Source organism: Hyaena hyaena, unplaced genomic scaffold (genome assembly GCF_003009895.1).
Source record: "Hyaena hyaena isolate Hyena2069 unplaced genomic scaffold, ASM300989v1 scaffold_117, whole genome shotgun sequence".
Classification (NCBI taxonomy): Eukaryota; Metazoa; Chordata; class Mammalia; order Carnivora; family Hyaenidae; genus Hyaena; species Hyaena hyaena.
This window is the reverse complement of record NW_024080749.1, coordinates 303,853-316,206: the sequence shown is the minus strand read 5'-3', so window position 1 is coordinate 316,206 and position 12,354 is coordinate 303,853. Positions and strand designations below refer to the sequence as shown.

The 12,354-nt window shown below is 49.5% G+C and overlaps 1 protein-coding gene and 1 long non-coding RNA gene across 2 annotated transcripts in view; both read right to left on the bottom strand.

Moving 5' to 3' along the window:
* SGPP2 (sphingosine-1-phosphate phosphatase 2) overlaps positions 1-4,616 on the bottom strand; it is a 119,450-nt gene extending 114,834 nt beyond the window's left edge. The window contains exon 1 of the mRNA XM_039236843.1: positions 4,398-4,616. Within this exon, the coding sequence (XP_039092774.1) occupies positions 4,398-4,616 (219 nt within the window). The remainder of the gene's footprint in view (positions 1-4,397) is intronic.
* Positions 4,617-9,457: 4,841 nt separating this feature from the next.
* Positions 9,458-11,718, bottom strand: LOC120234840. The gene is made up of 2 exons (XR_005529214.1): positions 11,384-11,718; positions 9,458-9,726 (listed from the first exon to the last, which is right to left on the bottom strand). It is a non-coding gene; the product is annotated as an uncharacterized LOC120234840 (long non-coding RNA).
* Between the last annotated feature and the right edge of the window lie 636 nt (positions 11,719-12,354).

The following is a 12,354-nucleotide window of genomic DNA, read 5'->3' as shown; positions in this document are numbered from 1 at the left end:
TCACCACCCTCGTCTTGAACACCCCAAGGGTGCTCAGCCCCAGGAGAAGAGAACTTGGAGCCTCCCTCCTCTGTTCGCTGGCTTCTCCAGCCTCCACTTGTGACCTGCACCCCGGACGTGGATTTTTTGTTTGTTTCTAAAGCTCCTCTAGTTGACGCTCATGGCCACTCACAGGTGGAAACGCACGGTTCTATCCCCCTGTGCCCATTTGCAGACGAGGCCCAGGGAAGTTCCCTGAGTCACAGCGGCGGAGCCAGATCTGGGTGTCCTGATTCTGAAGATGTCTTTGCACTTTCGCAAGCCCGTAACATTAAGGGTGGGTTTTTGTGGGCTGACAGACCTGCAGGGTCCCAAAGGTTTCAAGAAGGAAATAGTACAAAGACTTCTTTAAATGACGTATCTTCGGTCCCTGCCTCAACCCAACTCCAGAGCTATGTGCCAATACTTATCACGAAGTATTTATTGAGCCCAGTACCATTTGGAAAGACCACTCCAGTCTAACGTAATGATGGGGAAAGACACTGCAGAGTCTATCTGAAGGTAATTGAGTTGAGTAAGCAAAGATGATAAACACCAAAATACCATCATATCCAAGGCTGGCCTGGACCCAGAACAGAAAAACACAATTGTAACCAGGTCTTTGCCCTTCTCCTCAGCCCCAGGGTCCCTGCCTCTTGATCTTGGCTTCTACCAAGAATGTCCTTCTACAGTTACTGCTGCACGCTGAAAGCAACACGTTCTCTTTCCGCCAGACCCCCACCCTGCTCCTAACCAGCCCCTACACCTCATACCTGCTCAGTGAGACAGATAAAATGAAACCCCAGAATTTTTCCTTGGAAGGTGCACGGTGGAGAGAAATTTTGACTCGGCAGTCAAAAGATCTCACTCTATGGATACCTGGAACGTCCTCCATAAAGCACTTAACCTTTTAGGAGTCAGACCTGTCTGTGAAAGTCATGACTATGGGGAAATCTCTGAGGTCCACTCTGACTTACTCAATGACAGCTTTGTGCCAACCCGGCCCAGCCCTGGTTGGTAAAAGATGTAGTTAATCTTTAACCTACCAATGCGATGGTGTGACATGAGAATTTGTAAACGAAGCCCTTAATCATTTCCGCATTTGTTCTAAGAATGAAAATAAATCCAGCAAACGCGGGAGATGAGAAAAATTCGATGTGTTGCATTCTAAAGTCACCCAAATGAAGAAAACACTTCTCTATTGTTTGAAGGACCTTAAATCAGCCTCCAAGAGCTGCCTGACTTCTAGGCTATGTGGGAGAAAAACTGATTTTCAATATTTACCCTTCAATTTAAAAAATCTTTAATGTCTTATCTTGAACTTTTAGCTCTGTCTTCCTTTTTCATCATCTATAATGAGTGCAGTCATATTTGGGATGGGAATTCCTACCATCCGGCTTGCTGGAGCAAGAGGTCTTTGCAAGAAATCTGCTGGTCTTGCTTTTAAAGGGCAGATTTTATTTTGCCGTCTGCACTCATGTATTCACGAAATTCGCTGAGTTCCCATGTGAAGAAAATAATGAGCACACCAGGCAAGTTTCCTGCATTCTGAGAGCTTATCACCCGCTGGAGACTGGCAATAATCAGATAGCCACACAAAGGCATATTTGCACAGTGCGATGCGTGCTATAACGAAGGATAACAGGAAACAAAGAGAACCTATAAAAAAAAGAAGGAGTGAGATTGGAAGGTGAGCAAAGGTGTCTCTTGAAGAACTGACCTTTGAAACTGAGGGATGAGTGGGATTATTTGGAGAAGGGACAGGCAGCTCAGGCAGGCCACGGGCTGGGCGGAAGCCAAAGGCCATGGGTTTGGGGGGAGGGGGGGGAGGATAGTTGCTGGAGAGAAGTTTTCCAACCAGCCCTTTAAGGTGCTATTAATTATCCAGGGCAGGTATCAATCCTTTTCCTTTGAGAACTCTCCCTGGACTTGCAAAATACGAATCGCCCCATCACCTGGAACAGACTCACCTTTAAAAACATTCATTAACTCCTTATGTATCAAATGCTCTCATGGGTTATTTTCTTCCTCAACACAATGACTTCTTACCGTGAATTTTTAGCTCCCTCTTAGTATTTCATGATCTATAGTGAGTGAAGTCATGTGTCAGAATGGAAAGGGGGCCACCCTACTATGTCGCTGAGTGCACAGGCTTTCTAAGCAGGTAGAAGACAATTCTCTGTAAGAAATCTGCTTCTTGTATTTTTTTTAAAAAATCTTTTAGCATTTATTCATTTTTGAGAGACAGAAAGAGAACAGAGCATGAGCCGGGGGGGGGGGGGGGGGGGGGGGGGGGGGGCGAAGAACAAGGGAGACAGAATCTAAAGAAGGCTCCAGGCTCTGACTCTGAGCTGTCAGCACAGAGACTGATGCAGGGCTCGAACTCACAAACTGCGAGTTCATGACCCAAGCCCAAGTCAGACACTCAACTGACTAAGGCACCCCGGGGCCTCGCTTATTGTGCTTTTAAATAAAGCACAAGAGGATCCTTGTCCAGAATTTAGTTTCATTACCAAAGGTAATGTTTTAAGGGGCGCCAGGGTGGCTCAGTCGGTTGAGCGTCCGACTTCAGCTCAGGTCATGATCTCACGGTTCGTGGGTTCGAGCCCCGTTTCAGGCTCTGTGCTGACAGCTCAGAGCCTGGAGCCTGTTTCAGATTCTGTATCTCCCTCTCTCTCTGACCCTCCCCTGCTCATGCTGCCTCTCTCTCAGAAATAAAAAAACATTAAAAATTTTTTTTTAAAAAAAAGGTAAGTTTAAAACAGTTTGAAAAGCACTAGCGGGAAAATGCACACTCCTCAGCTTCCTGAATTGGAAACACAGAGGGAAGCGTGTGGTGAGAGCAACGAAAAACAGTCTATGCATCTACCTGTGTGTGTAAATGGCGTGTGTGTGCATGCATAGGAAAAGCTGTGCCACGTTTCCAGTATGTGACTGTTCTTATCTTCTGACTCTGTCCCATTTGTAAGACAGGGCAAGAGGAAAAGTGGGTGGGTCTCAAATTCATCTAAAAGTGACTAGATGTTGAGGCACCTGGCCTGCTCAGCTGGTTAATCGTCTGCCTTGTGGTTTCCACTCGGGTCATGATCTCACCGTTTCCTGAGTTGGAGCCTGCGTTGGGCTCTGTACTGGCAGCCCCGAACCTGCTTGGGATTCTCTCTCTCTCTCTCTCTCTCTCTCTCTCTCTCTCTCCCTCCCTCTCCCTCTGCCCCTCCCCCACTCACGCTGTCTCTGTCTCTCTCAAAATAAATAAGTAAACTTAAAAGCAATTAAAAGTTACTAGATGTCATGTGGGACAGAGAAGAAACAATTGGAAAAAAAAGAAAATTATAGAGGATTTTTCTAGAGTGGAACACACCTCCACCCCCACCCTCTCCAATAAACTTTGTAATTCAGGGCCCACAATATCCCCTCCCACATCGAAGCCAGGTTCTTCTTCACTTACTAGATCTAGAAATCTACACGTAAATAAATGCCAGCTTCTGGTCACCGAACGGGCTTCCCCCCCTCCCCCCCCCAAGCAGATGGAATTGTTACTACGTTGCCTTCTGCCTCTCCCGGGGAAAGGGCAGCTTCTGTGGATGCCCAGGACCGGTGACGGCCGCAGAGAGCCCTCCCACCGCCCGGGCGCGCCGACATCCGCGCCCTTGGGTCCCTCCCGCCACACTGCGCCGCCGACACACGCCGGCTCCCCGCAGCCGCAGTGGGCTGTATAACTACACTCTGAACGCCTGGAGCCGAGCGCGGTGAGCCCTTTTTCTTGACAGCATCTGTTAAAGTCACTGGTGCGGGTAAAGAAGAGACCCACTCGGCAGGCCAGGGGTGGCGTTTCTGACCCCCGCGTTGGCAGCGAGTGGGGTTTGCAGACCTCTCCGGGTGCAATATTTAAACCTGCACTTCTGTCCTTTGAGCTGGAAACGCAGAGCAGTGAAGGGCACACGGAGCCCGGCTACACCCCTTGGGTGTGGACCAGGGAAGGGCGGATGGGAGGAAACTCACAAAATCCTGGGGGCGGGGGGAGCGGGGGTTCGCAGAATTTCTCCCCGGAGAGGCCCGGTGGAAACGTCAAGGACATCTCCCCCCTCTTCTCAATTACGTAACTCTTACACATTTGGGAGGATATTCGCGAGCAGAAATTTCACTCAGGGAGGCAGAAAGTCTTTAGACCGCATCTAAAGCTCCCAGTGCGTCTGATGTCGGAACAGACCTGGGTGCCCCCGACAGCGTTGGAGGTGGCATCCCTGGTGACCGGAATCCCCCCCCCCTCCCCCTCCGTGCCCGGCGCCGGGAGCTGGGTCCCCGCGCCGCGGAGTCGGCCGGACCAGCGCGTCCGCGGGCTGCCCCCGCCCCCACCCCGGGGAACACCTGGCAGCGGTTACCTGCGGGGCCGAGACTCTCCGCAGCCCGTTGGCCAGCCCCCCGCCGCCCTTGCCGCGGGCAGAAGAGGGATGCCCGAGCCCGGGCGCCCGCGCCGCGTCCTCCGCGGGGCCCGCGCCGTTCTCGGAGGCGCCTTCATCCGGCGCCGGGAAGAGCCCGCAGCGGCGCTGGAAGCGGGCGACGAGCTGCGAATCCTGCAGGCTCCGCAGCAGCTCGGCCATCGTGAGCCCGGGGCCGCCGCCGCCGCCGCCGCCGCGCCGATGCCCTCGGCTCGCTGTGTCCCCGCCGCACTCGCTCTCGCCGGGTGGCCGCTCGCGGCGGAGGGCGGGCGGGGCCCGGGGCGCCAGCCAACAGGTGCGCCGCTCGGGTCCTAGCGCCGCCCCGCGCGCGGGCGCCCAGGTGGCGGCCTCCACCTTGCGTCGGGCATGTCCCGCCCTGCCACCCCTCCCCGCGGGCTCCGACGGGCTCGGGCGGTCCCCAGCGTCCGGCCCGGGCGCCTCTGGGCGGAGGCGCACAGGTGTCTAAACCGCACCCCCTCCTCGCGCGCCGCGCCCCCAGTCCCTTCGGGCTGGCGAAGACGTGCCACCTAATGGCAGCGGCGGAGCACTTGCGGACCCGAGCGAGTCCTTCCTGCCACGCGCGGGCGGGTCCCGCAGACACCCCACTTTTCCCGGTTGAGCCCAGCCTGAGGTCGGGTTGCCTTCCCTCCCGCACCCAGCGGTCTACACCTGCCTTTTCTCCGCCTGCTTCCTGCAAGCACCGGCCCCCTAAGGAAGAGTCTCAAGTTCTTTCCAAACTGGGGCAGCGTCTCCCCGAGGCCCGACCTCCTCGACCTTGCTCAAGGACGGAGGAGGCTGAGCGTACACCCTGAATCACCCTCCCGAGCCCTTGCCTCTGCCCTTGTGATTGCACAGCTGCTGAGCACTTTCGGACGGGCGTGGAGGAAACGCTGTTCCTTCTGGATTTTCCGCACTGAGAAGGATGCTGCCGCCTCTCCCTTCCACTTCCTTTTTTCTGCTCTGCCTCTCATTACGTTAGGCGAGAGCGCTGGACAGACAGAAGGAGAGCCTTCGTGACCTTTAGACCCCGAGGGATCAAGGTGTAGGGCTGGGAGGAGGATGTGATATCTCACCGCAGCTGAAGCCCAGCCCGTTTTAAGGATCCCAGCAGAGGAGGCGCAAAGGGAACGTCCTTGGTTTGGGTGCCTCGCGCTGGAATCGCCTAGCAGCGCCCAGACCACCCCCCCCCCGCCCCCCGGGAGGGCCTCTGCGCGTGCTCACGTGGAGGGAGAGGCGCGGTCGAATTAGGCGCAGCTGCTCCGTCTGCAGCAAGCGCTCAATCCCAGGCCTCTGCTCGGGTCACAGCCCGGGAGCCGTGCAAAACCGCCTGAGGATTTAGTCGCACAAATGACTAAGCGCAAACACCTGCCGCCTTCCCCTTCCTCCAGTTGTCTTTTTAGGTCAGGAAGTCTTAGGGACGCAGCGTTGGAGGATGAGCTGGTCTCCCTCATGCCTGAGCTTCTGCGCTCCTTCCCAAGCCTGACGGAGAGCAAAATCAAGGTGGCAAAGAAAGCAGTGAAATTTGGGAGATGCTTAACTTACAGAAGGAGCACAGGGCTGCTGTCACAAGCAGGTGGAGATGCGGGGTCCCCGGAAGCAGAAGGCCCCTCTCCCCATTTACAGCCACTGGGACCAAACTCTACAGTTTAGTTTTTCTTTTTTTCTTTAATTTATTTTTTATTGTTTATTTTTTTAGCATGAACAAATTTCTTTTAATTTTTTAATGTTTTTTAAAATTTATTTCTGAGAGAGAGAGAGAGACAGCACGAGTAGGGAAGGGTCAGAGAGAGAGGGAGACAAAGAATCTGAAGCAGGCTCCAGGCTCCGAGCTAGCTGTCAGCACAGAGCCTGATGCGGGACTCGAACCCACGAACCGTGAGATCATGACCTTAGCCAGTCGGAGGCTTAACCAACTGAGCCACCCAGGCGCCCCTTTAATTTATTTTTTTAAATTTACATCCGAGTTAGTTAACATATAGTGCAATAATGATTTCAGGAGTAGATTCCTTAACGCCCCTTACCCCTTTAGCCCATCCCCCCTCCCACGCCCCCTCCAGCACCCTCTGTTCATTCTCCATTTAGGAGTCTCTTATGTTTTGTTCCCCTCCCTGTTTTTTTTAATATTCTTTATGCTTCCCTTCCCTTATGTTTATTTGTTTTGTATCTTAAAGTCCTCATGTGAGTGAAGTCCTATATTTGTCTTTCTCTGACTAATTTTGCTTAGCATAATACCCTCTAGTTCTACCTACATAGTTGTAAATGACAAGATTTCATTCTTTTGGATTGCTGAGTAATACTCCATTGTGTGTATACACATCTCCTTTATCCACTCATCTGTCCATGGACATTTGGACTCTTTCCATACTTTGGCTATTGTCGATAGTGCTGCTATAAACATTGGGGTGCATGTGCCCTTTGAAACAGCACACCTAGATTCCTTGGATAAATACCTAGTAGTACAATTGCTGGGTCATAGGGTAGTTCTAGTTTTAATTGTTTAATTAAACAATTGGGGCGCCTGGGTGGCTTAGTCGGTTAAGCGTCCAACTTTCGCTTAGGTCATGATCTTGCGGTTCGTGGGTTCAAGCCCCGCGTCAGGCTCTGTGCTGACTGCCAGCTCAGAGCCTGGAGCCTATTTCAGAGTCTGTATCTCCCTCTCTCTCTGACCCTCCCCTGCTCACGCTGTCTCTCTCTCTCTCTCCTAGAAATAAATTTAAAAAATATATTTAAAAAAAATTAAACAATTAACCTGCCATCCTGTTTTCCAGAGTGGCGACACCAGTTTGCATTCCCATATAGTTTAGTTTTAAAAGCTAAAGTTGGAGTAGTTCATGACCTGTTCTTTTTATGTGTTAAAGAAATAGATTCTCCCTTGAGGACACTGAAGTGATGTATCTCTGAAGTTTAATGCTTCAGTTCTCCTTCCTCTCAATTAGAAAAAAGAAGCAGGGCAGACACAGCACATTTGACATAAAGCCAAAGAATTGCCCATTCACACAGTGCATTTTGTCTCCTTGGAGAACCCCATACTGGCTCTGGCTTCTAGTGGCTTGTGATGTCCCAGTGTGTCTCAGTCTTTCCCCGTGTTGAAATAATAACCCGTGCTTCCTGCCTTACAAGGCTATTGTGAGAAAGCTCTAGAGGGCAACTGGGTGACAGAGGCATAGCATGTGCCAGAAGCACTCAACTTAGGAAGGAATCTTCAGGAGGACTTGACCCTGAACATCTCAAGTGAGACTGAAAAGCTGTTGACCTCTGGCAGTGATCCGTGTGCTCCCCCAGACCTGTCCCCCACCCTGTCTTCGAAGGCACAGGCTGATAGTCTGACAATAAATTTCCCAACCAATCTAACAGAAATCATCGTCTTTGAGAAGCGAAAGGTAGGCTGAAGGGCCTAACGTCTAGTGGAGAAGTTACATGGTAGCCTGAAGTCATGCATAGAAATAAAGTGGACGCAGGAAAAATAATCTGTAGCCTTTTGGACAGTTTAACACTAGTCACACCCGGGAGAAAGACATTTTGCTGTTTCTCCCCACCCCGGCCCAGGGCAGAAATCAAGGTATTTGCACTTTGCTTAGTTGTGTATATATAGTAATTACTAAGGGACATATTTTAAAGGAGCAATGATGGATGTATTCATCAGAGTGAAGGTTAAGCTGCTGTAACGAAGAGACCCCAAAATCCAGTGACTTCAAGAACATAGTTATTTTCTTTCCCTTTCATGTGACAGTTCCCAGGTGAGGGGTCTGGGTGCGGAAAGTTCTGCTCCATGATGCTTCCGTACTTTGGCTACTGTTGATAGCGCTGATATAAACATTGGGATGCATGTGCCCTTCGAAACGGCACACCAACATCTTGCCATCTTATTGTTCCACTTCCCCTGGGACCAATGATAACTGTCCTCCTCTGCGTGATTGAAGCTGGGTTATGGGCACATCTGAAATCCAGCGACTGTCCTAAACAGCAATCTATGTTGCATCAGTAAGAACATAGGTACATGGCCCAAGACAGGCTTGGAAATGTTATCTTTAGAAGGACAGCTTATGGGGCACCTGGGTGGCTCAGTTGGTTAGGTGTCTGACTTCAGCTCAGGTCATGATACTCACTCCGTGAGTTCAAGCCCCGCGTCGGGCTCTGTGCTGACAGCTCAGAGCCTGGAGCCTGCTTCAGATTCTGTCTCCCTCTCTCTCGGCCCTTCCCCCAGTCACGCTCTGTCTCTCTCTCAAAAAGAAAATAAAAACTGGGGCGCCTGGGTGGCTTAGTCGGTTAAGCGTCCGACTTTCGCTTAGGTCATGATCTCGTGGTTCGTGGGTTCGGGCCCCGCGTCGGGCTCTGTGCTGACGGCCAGCTCAGAGCCTGGAGCCTGTTTCAGTCTGTGACTCCCTCTCTCTCTGACCCTCCCCTGCTCACGCTGTCTCTCTCTCTCTCTCTCCTAGAAATTAAAAAAAAAAAAGAAAAAGAAAATAAAAACATAAAAAAAATTTAGAAGGCCAGCTTACGTCCACCTTAGACTATATTTCTGTGAAAGAAGAGAGGACAGATCTTTGGTGGATGGAAATCAAACAAATGGTGGTTTAAATGTTGTATAATATAAATCTATGTTATAATTCAACCCATAACCTGCTCAATTTTTATCTAGGCAGTCTGTATTTAATTTGACACATTCTAAATACTCATGTGCAGATACAATTCTTTTTTTAGAAGAAAGAACTAAGTATAAGTAAATTTGAAGGGAAAACTGTCATATCTTTATTGAGTCAAAATGAGTAAATTAAACGAACATGATGTTAAAAGGCCTTTCAAATGAAAAACTTTGGTACTGATGGCATTATTGCATTTTAAATTCTTTTAGAGTTCTCTCTCTATGGAGCAAGTCACTTCCAAATGACAGCTAGACCATTCAGTTTTCAAACTGGCAGTACTTCCTAGGTCAGGACAGGTCGCCAGGGTTGGGATTGTGTATTGGTTATCTACTGCTGTGTAACAAATTGTCCCACAAATAGTGACTTAAAACAGCAACATTTATTATCGAGAGGGTTCTGTGGGTCAGGAATCCAAGGAGCATCTTAACTGGGTCCTCTGGCTCTGGGTTTCTCACAAGGTCTCAGTCACCTCAAGGCTCAGTTGAAGATAGACCAGCTGCCAAAATCACTTAAGTGGTGATTGGTAAGTTTCCATTCTTTGTGGACTCTTGGCCAGAGGCCACCCTCTTTCTTGCCATATGGGTCTCTCCATAGGACAGCTCACAGCCCACCAGCTTCCTTCCGTCCTTCTGAGAAAACCAGAGACAGAGAGGATCAGAGAAAGACAAGGTGGTCATCTTTTATAATCTGATATTGGAGGTCATATGCCGATAGTCCAATCATATTCTACTTATTGGAAGCAAGTCACTAGGTCCAGCCTACAGAACTAGATAAAGGGGTTCAAATTCTCCCCCATAAAAAGCACTTAGCCTAGATAATACCACAGGGAAATTCTACCCCAACCTTTCAAGAATGGATAATCTCAATGTCACTTATTCCAGAAGACAGAATTTTCCAATGTTCCTTTTATAAAGTCATTATGATATTGATCTCAAAACTGGAAACATCAAAAGGAAAACAACAGAATATTCTCACTTCCGAATAGGGTTCAAAAACCTTAAGATATCAACAGGTGAAATCCAGAAGTCCATTTAAAACAGAACATATTGCGGCTAAGTGCAATTTGTTCCAGTCATAACCTTAATAAGTATAGTTAAATAACAACAAAAATCTATGAGTATTATCCATCCTATTAATAGCACTAAGGAGAAAAGTCAAATGATTTCTTATGCAGGTTGAATTGTGTCTCCCCCAAAAGATATGTTGGAGTCCTCACATCTGTACCTCAGAATGTGACCCTATTTGGAAACAGAGTCACTGCAGGTGTAGTGAGTTAAGGTGAGGTCAACCTGGAGTAGGCGGGCCCCGATCCATCAATCCATGGGGACTCGTGTGCTGCTCAGAAACTAGTGACAGGCAAGGAAGGACTCCCCAAAGGGGTTTCAGAAGGACCATGGCCCTGCCGACATCCACAGCTCAGGCATCCAGCCTCCGCAGCTGTGAATTAACGAATTTCTTTTAAGCCACCCTGTTTGCGGCGCTTTGTCCCAGCAGCCCTGAGAAACGAATACAGGCTCATTGCAACACGTGCAGAAAAGCCATTTGGCAAAATTCACCACTCATTCTTGTCAAAAGCCCTCGGTCATACAAAAATGGCCGCTGTGTCTGGGGCCAGTGAGCACTTGGTGCTGGTTGGAGGGGAGAGTCCCTGGACCGTGTGGCGGAGTGTCGTTGGAGAGAGAAATTGTGTCTGTATGCAGGGGGCCCTGAATGGCGGATTATAAAGTTTGTGGTGTAAGTCTGAGGTACTGAGAAGTCACTGAAAAGCAAATGAAGGGCGTGAGAAAAAAAAGGCTTCCAGACAATGACTTGGAAGGCGGGCTGTTGGATAAATGGTACCTGGAGGCAGAGAGAAGCCAGGGATATCGAGACTCACTGCAGGACCATTTCGATAATTTCAATTTTTAAAAAATGTTTATTTAGTTTTTGAGAGAGCACAAGCAGGGGAGGGGCAGAGAGAAAGAAAATGGGACAGAGGATCCGAAGCGGGTTCTGCACTGACAGCAGTGAGCCCAACGTGGGCCTCGAACTCATGACCCGTGAGATCATGCCCTGAGCCGAAGTCGTTACTGAGCCTCCTAGGTGCCCCAATAATACTGCTTTTTTAAAAGGCTTTTTCAAGTGGAATTTTACTTAATTGCATAAACAAGCAAATGTGAATCTGTTTTTTTTTTTTTTACACAAATGGTAATATTCTTTACATAATGTTCTGTCTTGTTTTTCTTACTTATGATATATTTGGAGATTATGCCGTATCAGTGGAAGAGACATTAGAATTTATCTTACCAGTCATCTACCGCAGAACATTTGGGGTGCTTCCAAACAATGCTCTTCCTGATGTGAACGTCATGTTCAGGCAGCTCTGGTCCAGAGTTCAAGGTGTCAGACAGCTGATTCTGGTTCTGGAGTGCCTTTGGAAGCCACAGGACTACTTTGGAGGTAGGGAAAGGGACCAAACCTGGTCTGGAAAACCCATCCAACCCAAGGTGAACTGGGGGGCGGTGGGGGGGAGGTGTTCTCAGAGCAGTAGAGACTCTTCCCAGTAAATGCAGTTTTCCTTGGTGGTCCTTGGCTTGTGGGAGTGTCGCTCCAGCCTCTTCTTCCTCTCTTGTCACATGGGACTCTACCTGTGTGACAGTATGTACATTTATTAATATCAGGTACTGTTCTAGGCTCGGGGTCACAGAAGTTCAAGAAAACCCCAGTGCCCTTGGATCATGGAACTTCTATTTTAGCGGGGGACCCAGCTAATAAGAAATCAAGTGAATATGTGGTTTTAGGGAGTATAAGTACTATGGTGAGAAGCACGGTGAGGGGTGAGGAGCACGGTGAGGGGTGAGGAGCACGGTGAGGGGGAAGACATTTAGGTAAGAGGGTTGCCTCTGAGAAGGGCTATTTCCAGGCAGAGGGAACTGTGGCTGTAAGGCCGTGAGGCAGGCCCAAGTCCAGCAGGTTGGGGGAGCCACCAGAGGCCAGCAAGGTAGGAGACACTTGAACCTGAACGTGAGGGCAAGGACTGACTGGGGAGGGGTGAGCAGAGGCTGGATCAGGTAGGGCCGTAGAGGCTGTGCTAAGGAGTAACACTCCCACTTTATAGATGAGAAAACTGAGGCTCAGAGGGACGAAATGTGTCCAAAGCCCCTAAGTGTAAGTGGCAGGGGGATTCAGTGCAGGTCTATTTGACTCCAGAATTTATTCTATTACTACATTACGTTCTTGTCCCAGGGTTTGTCTTTCTTCTTTATGTCTGTATTGGA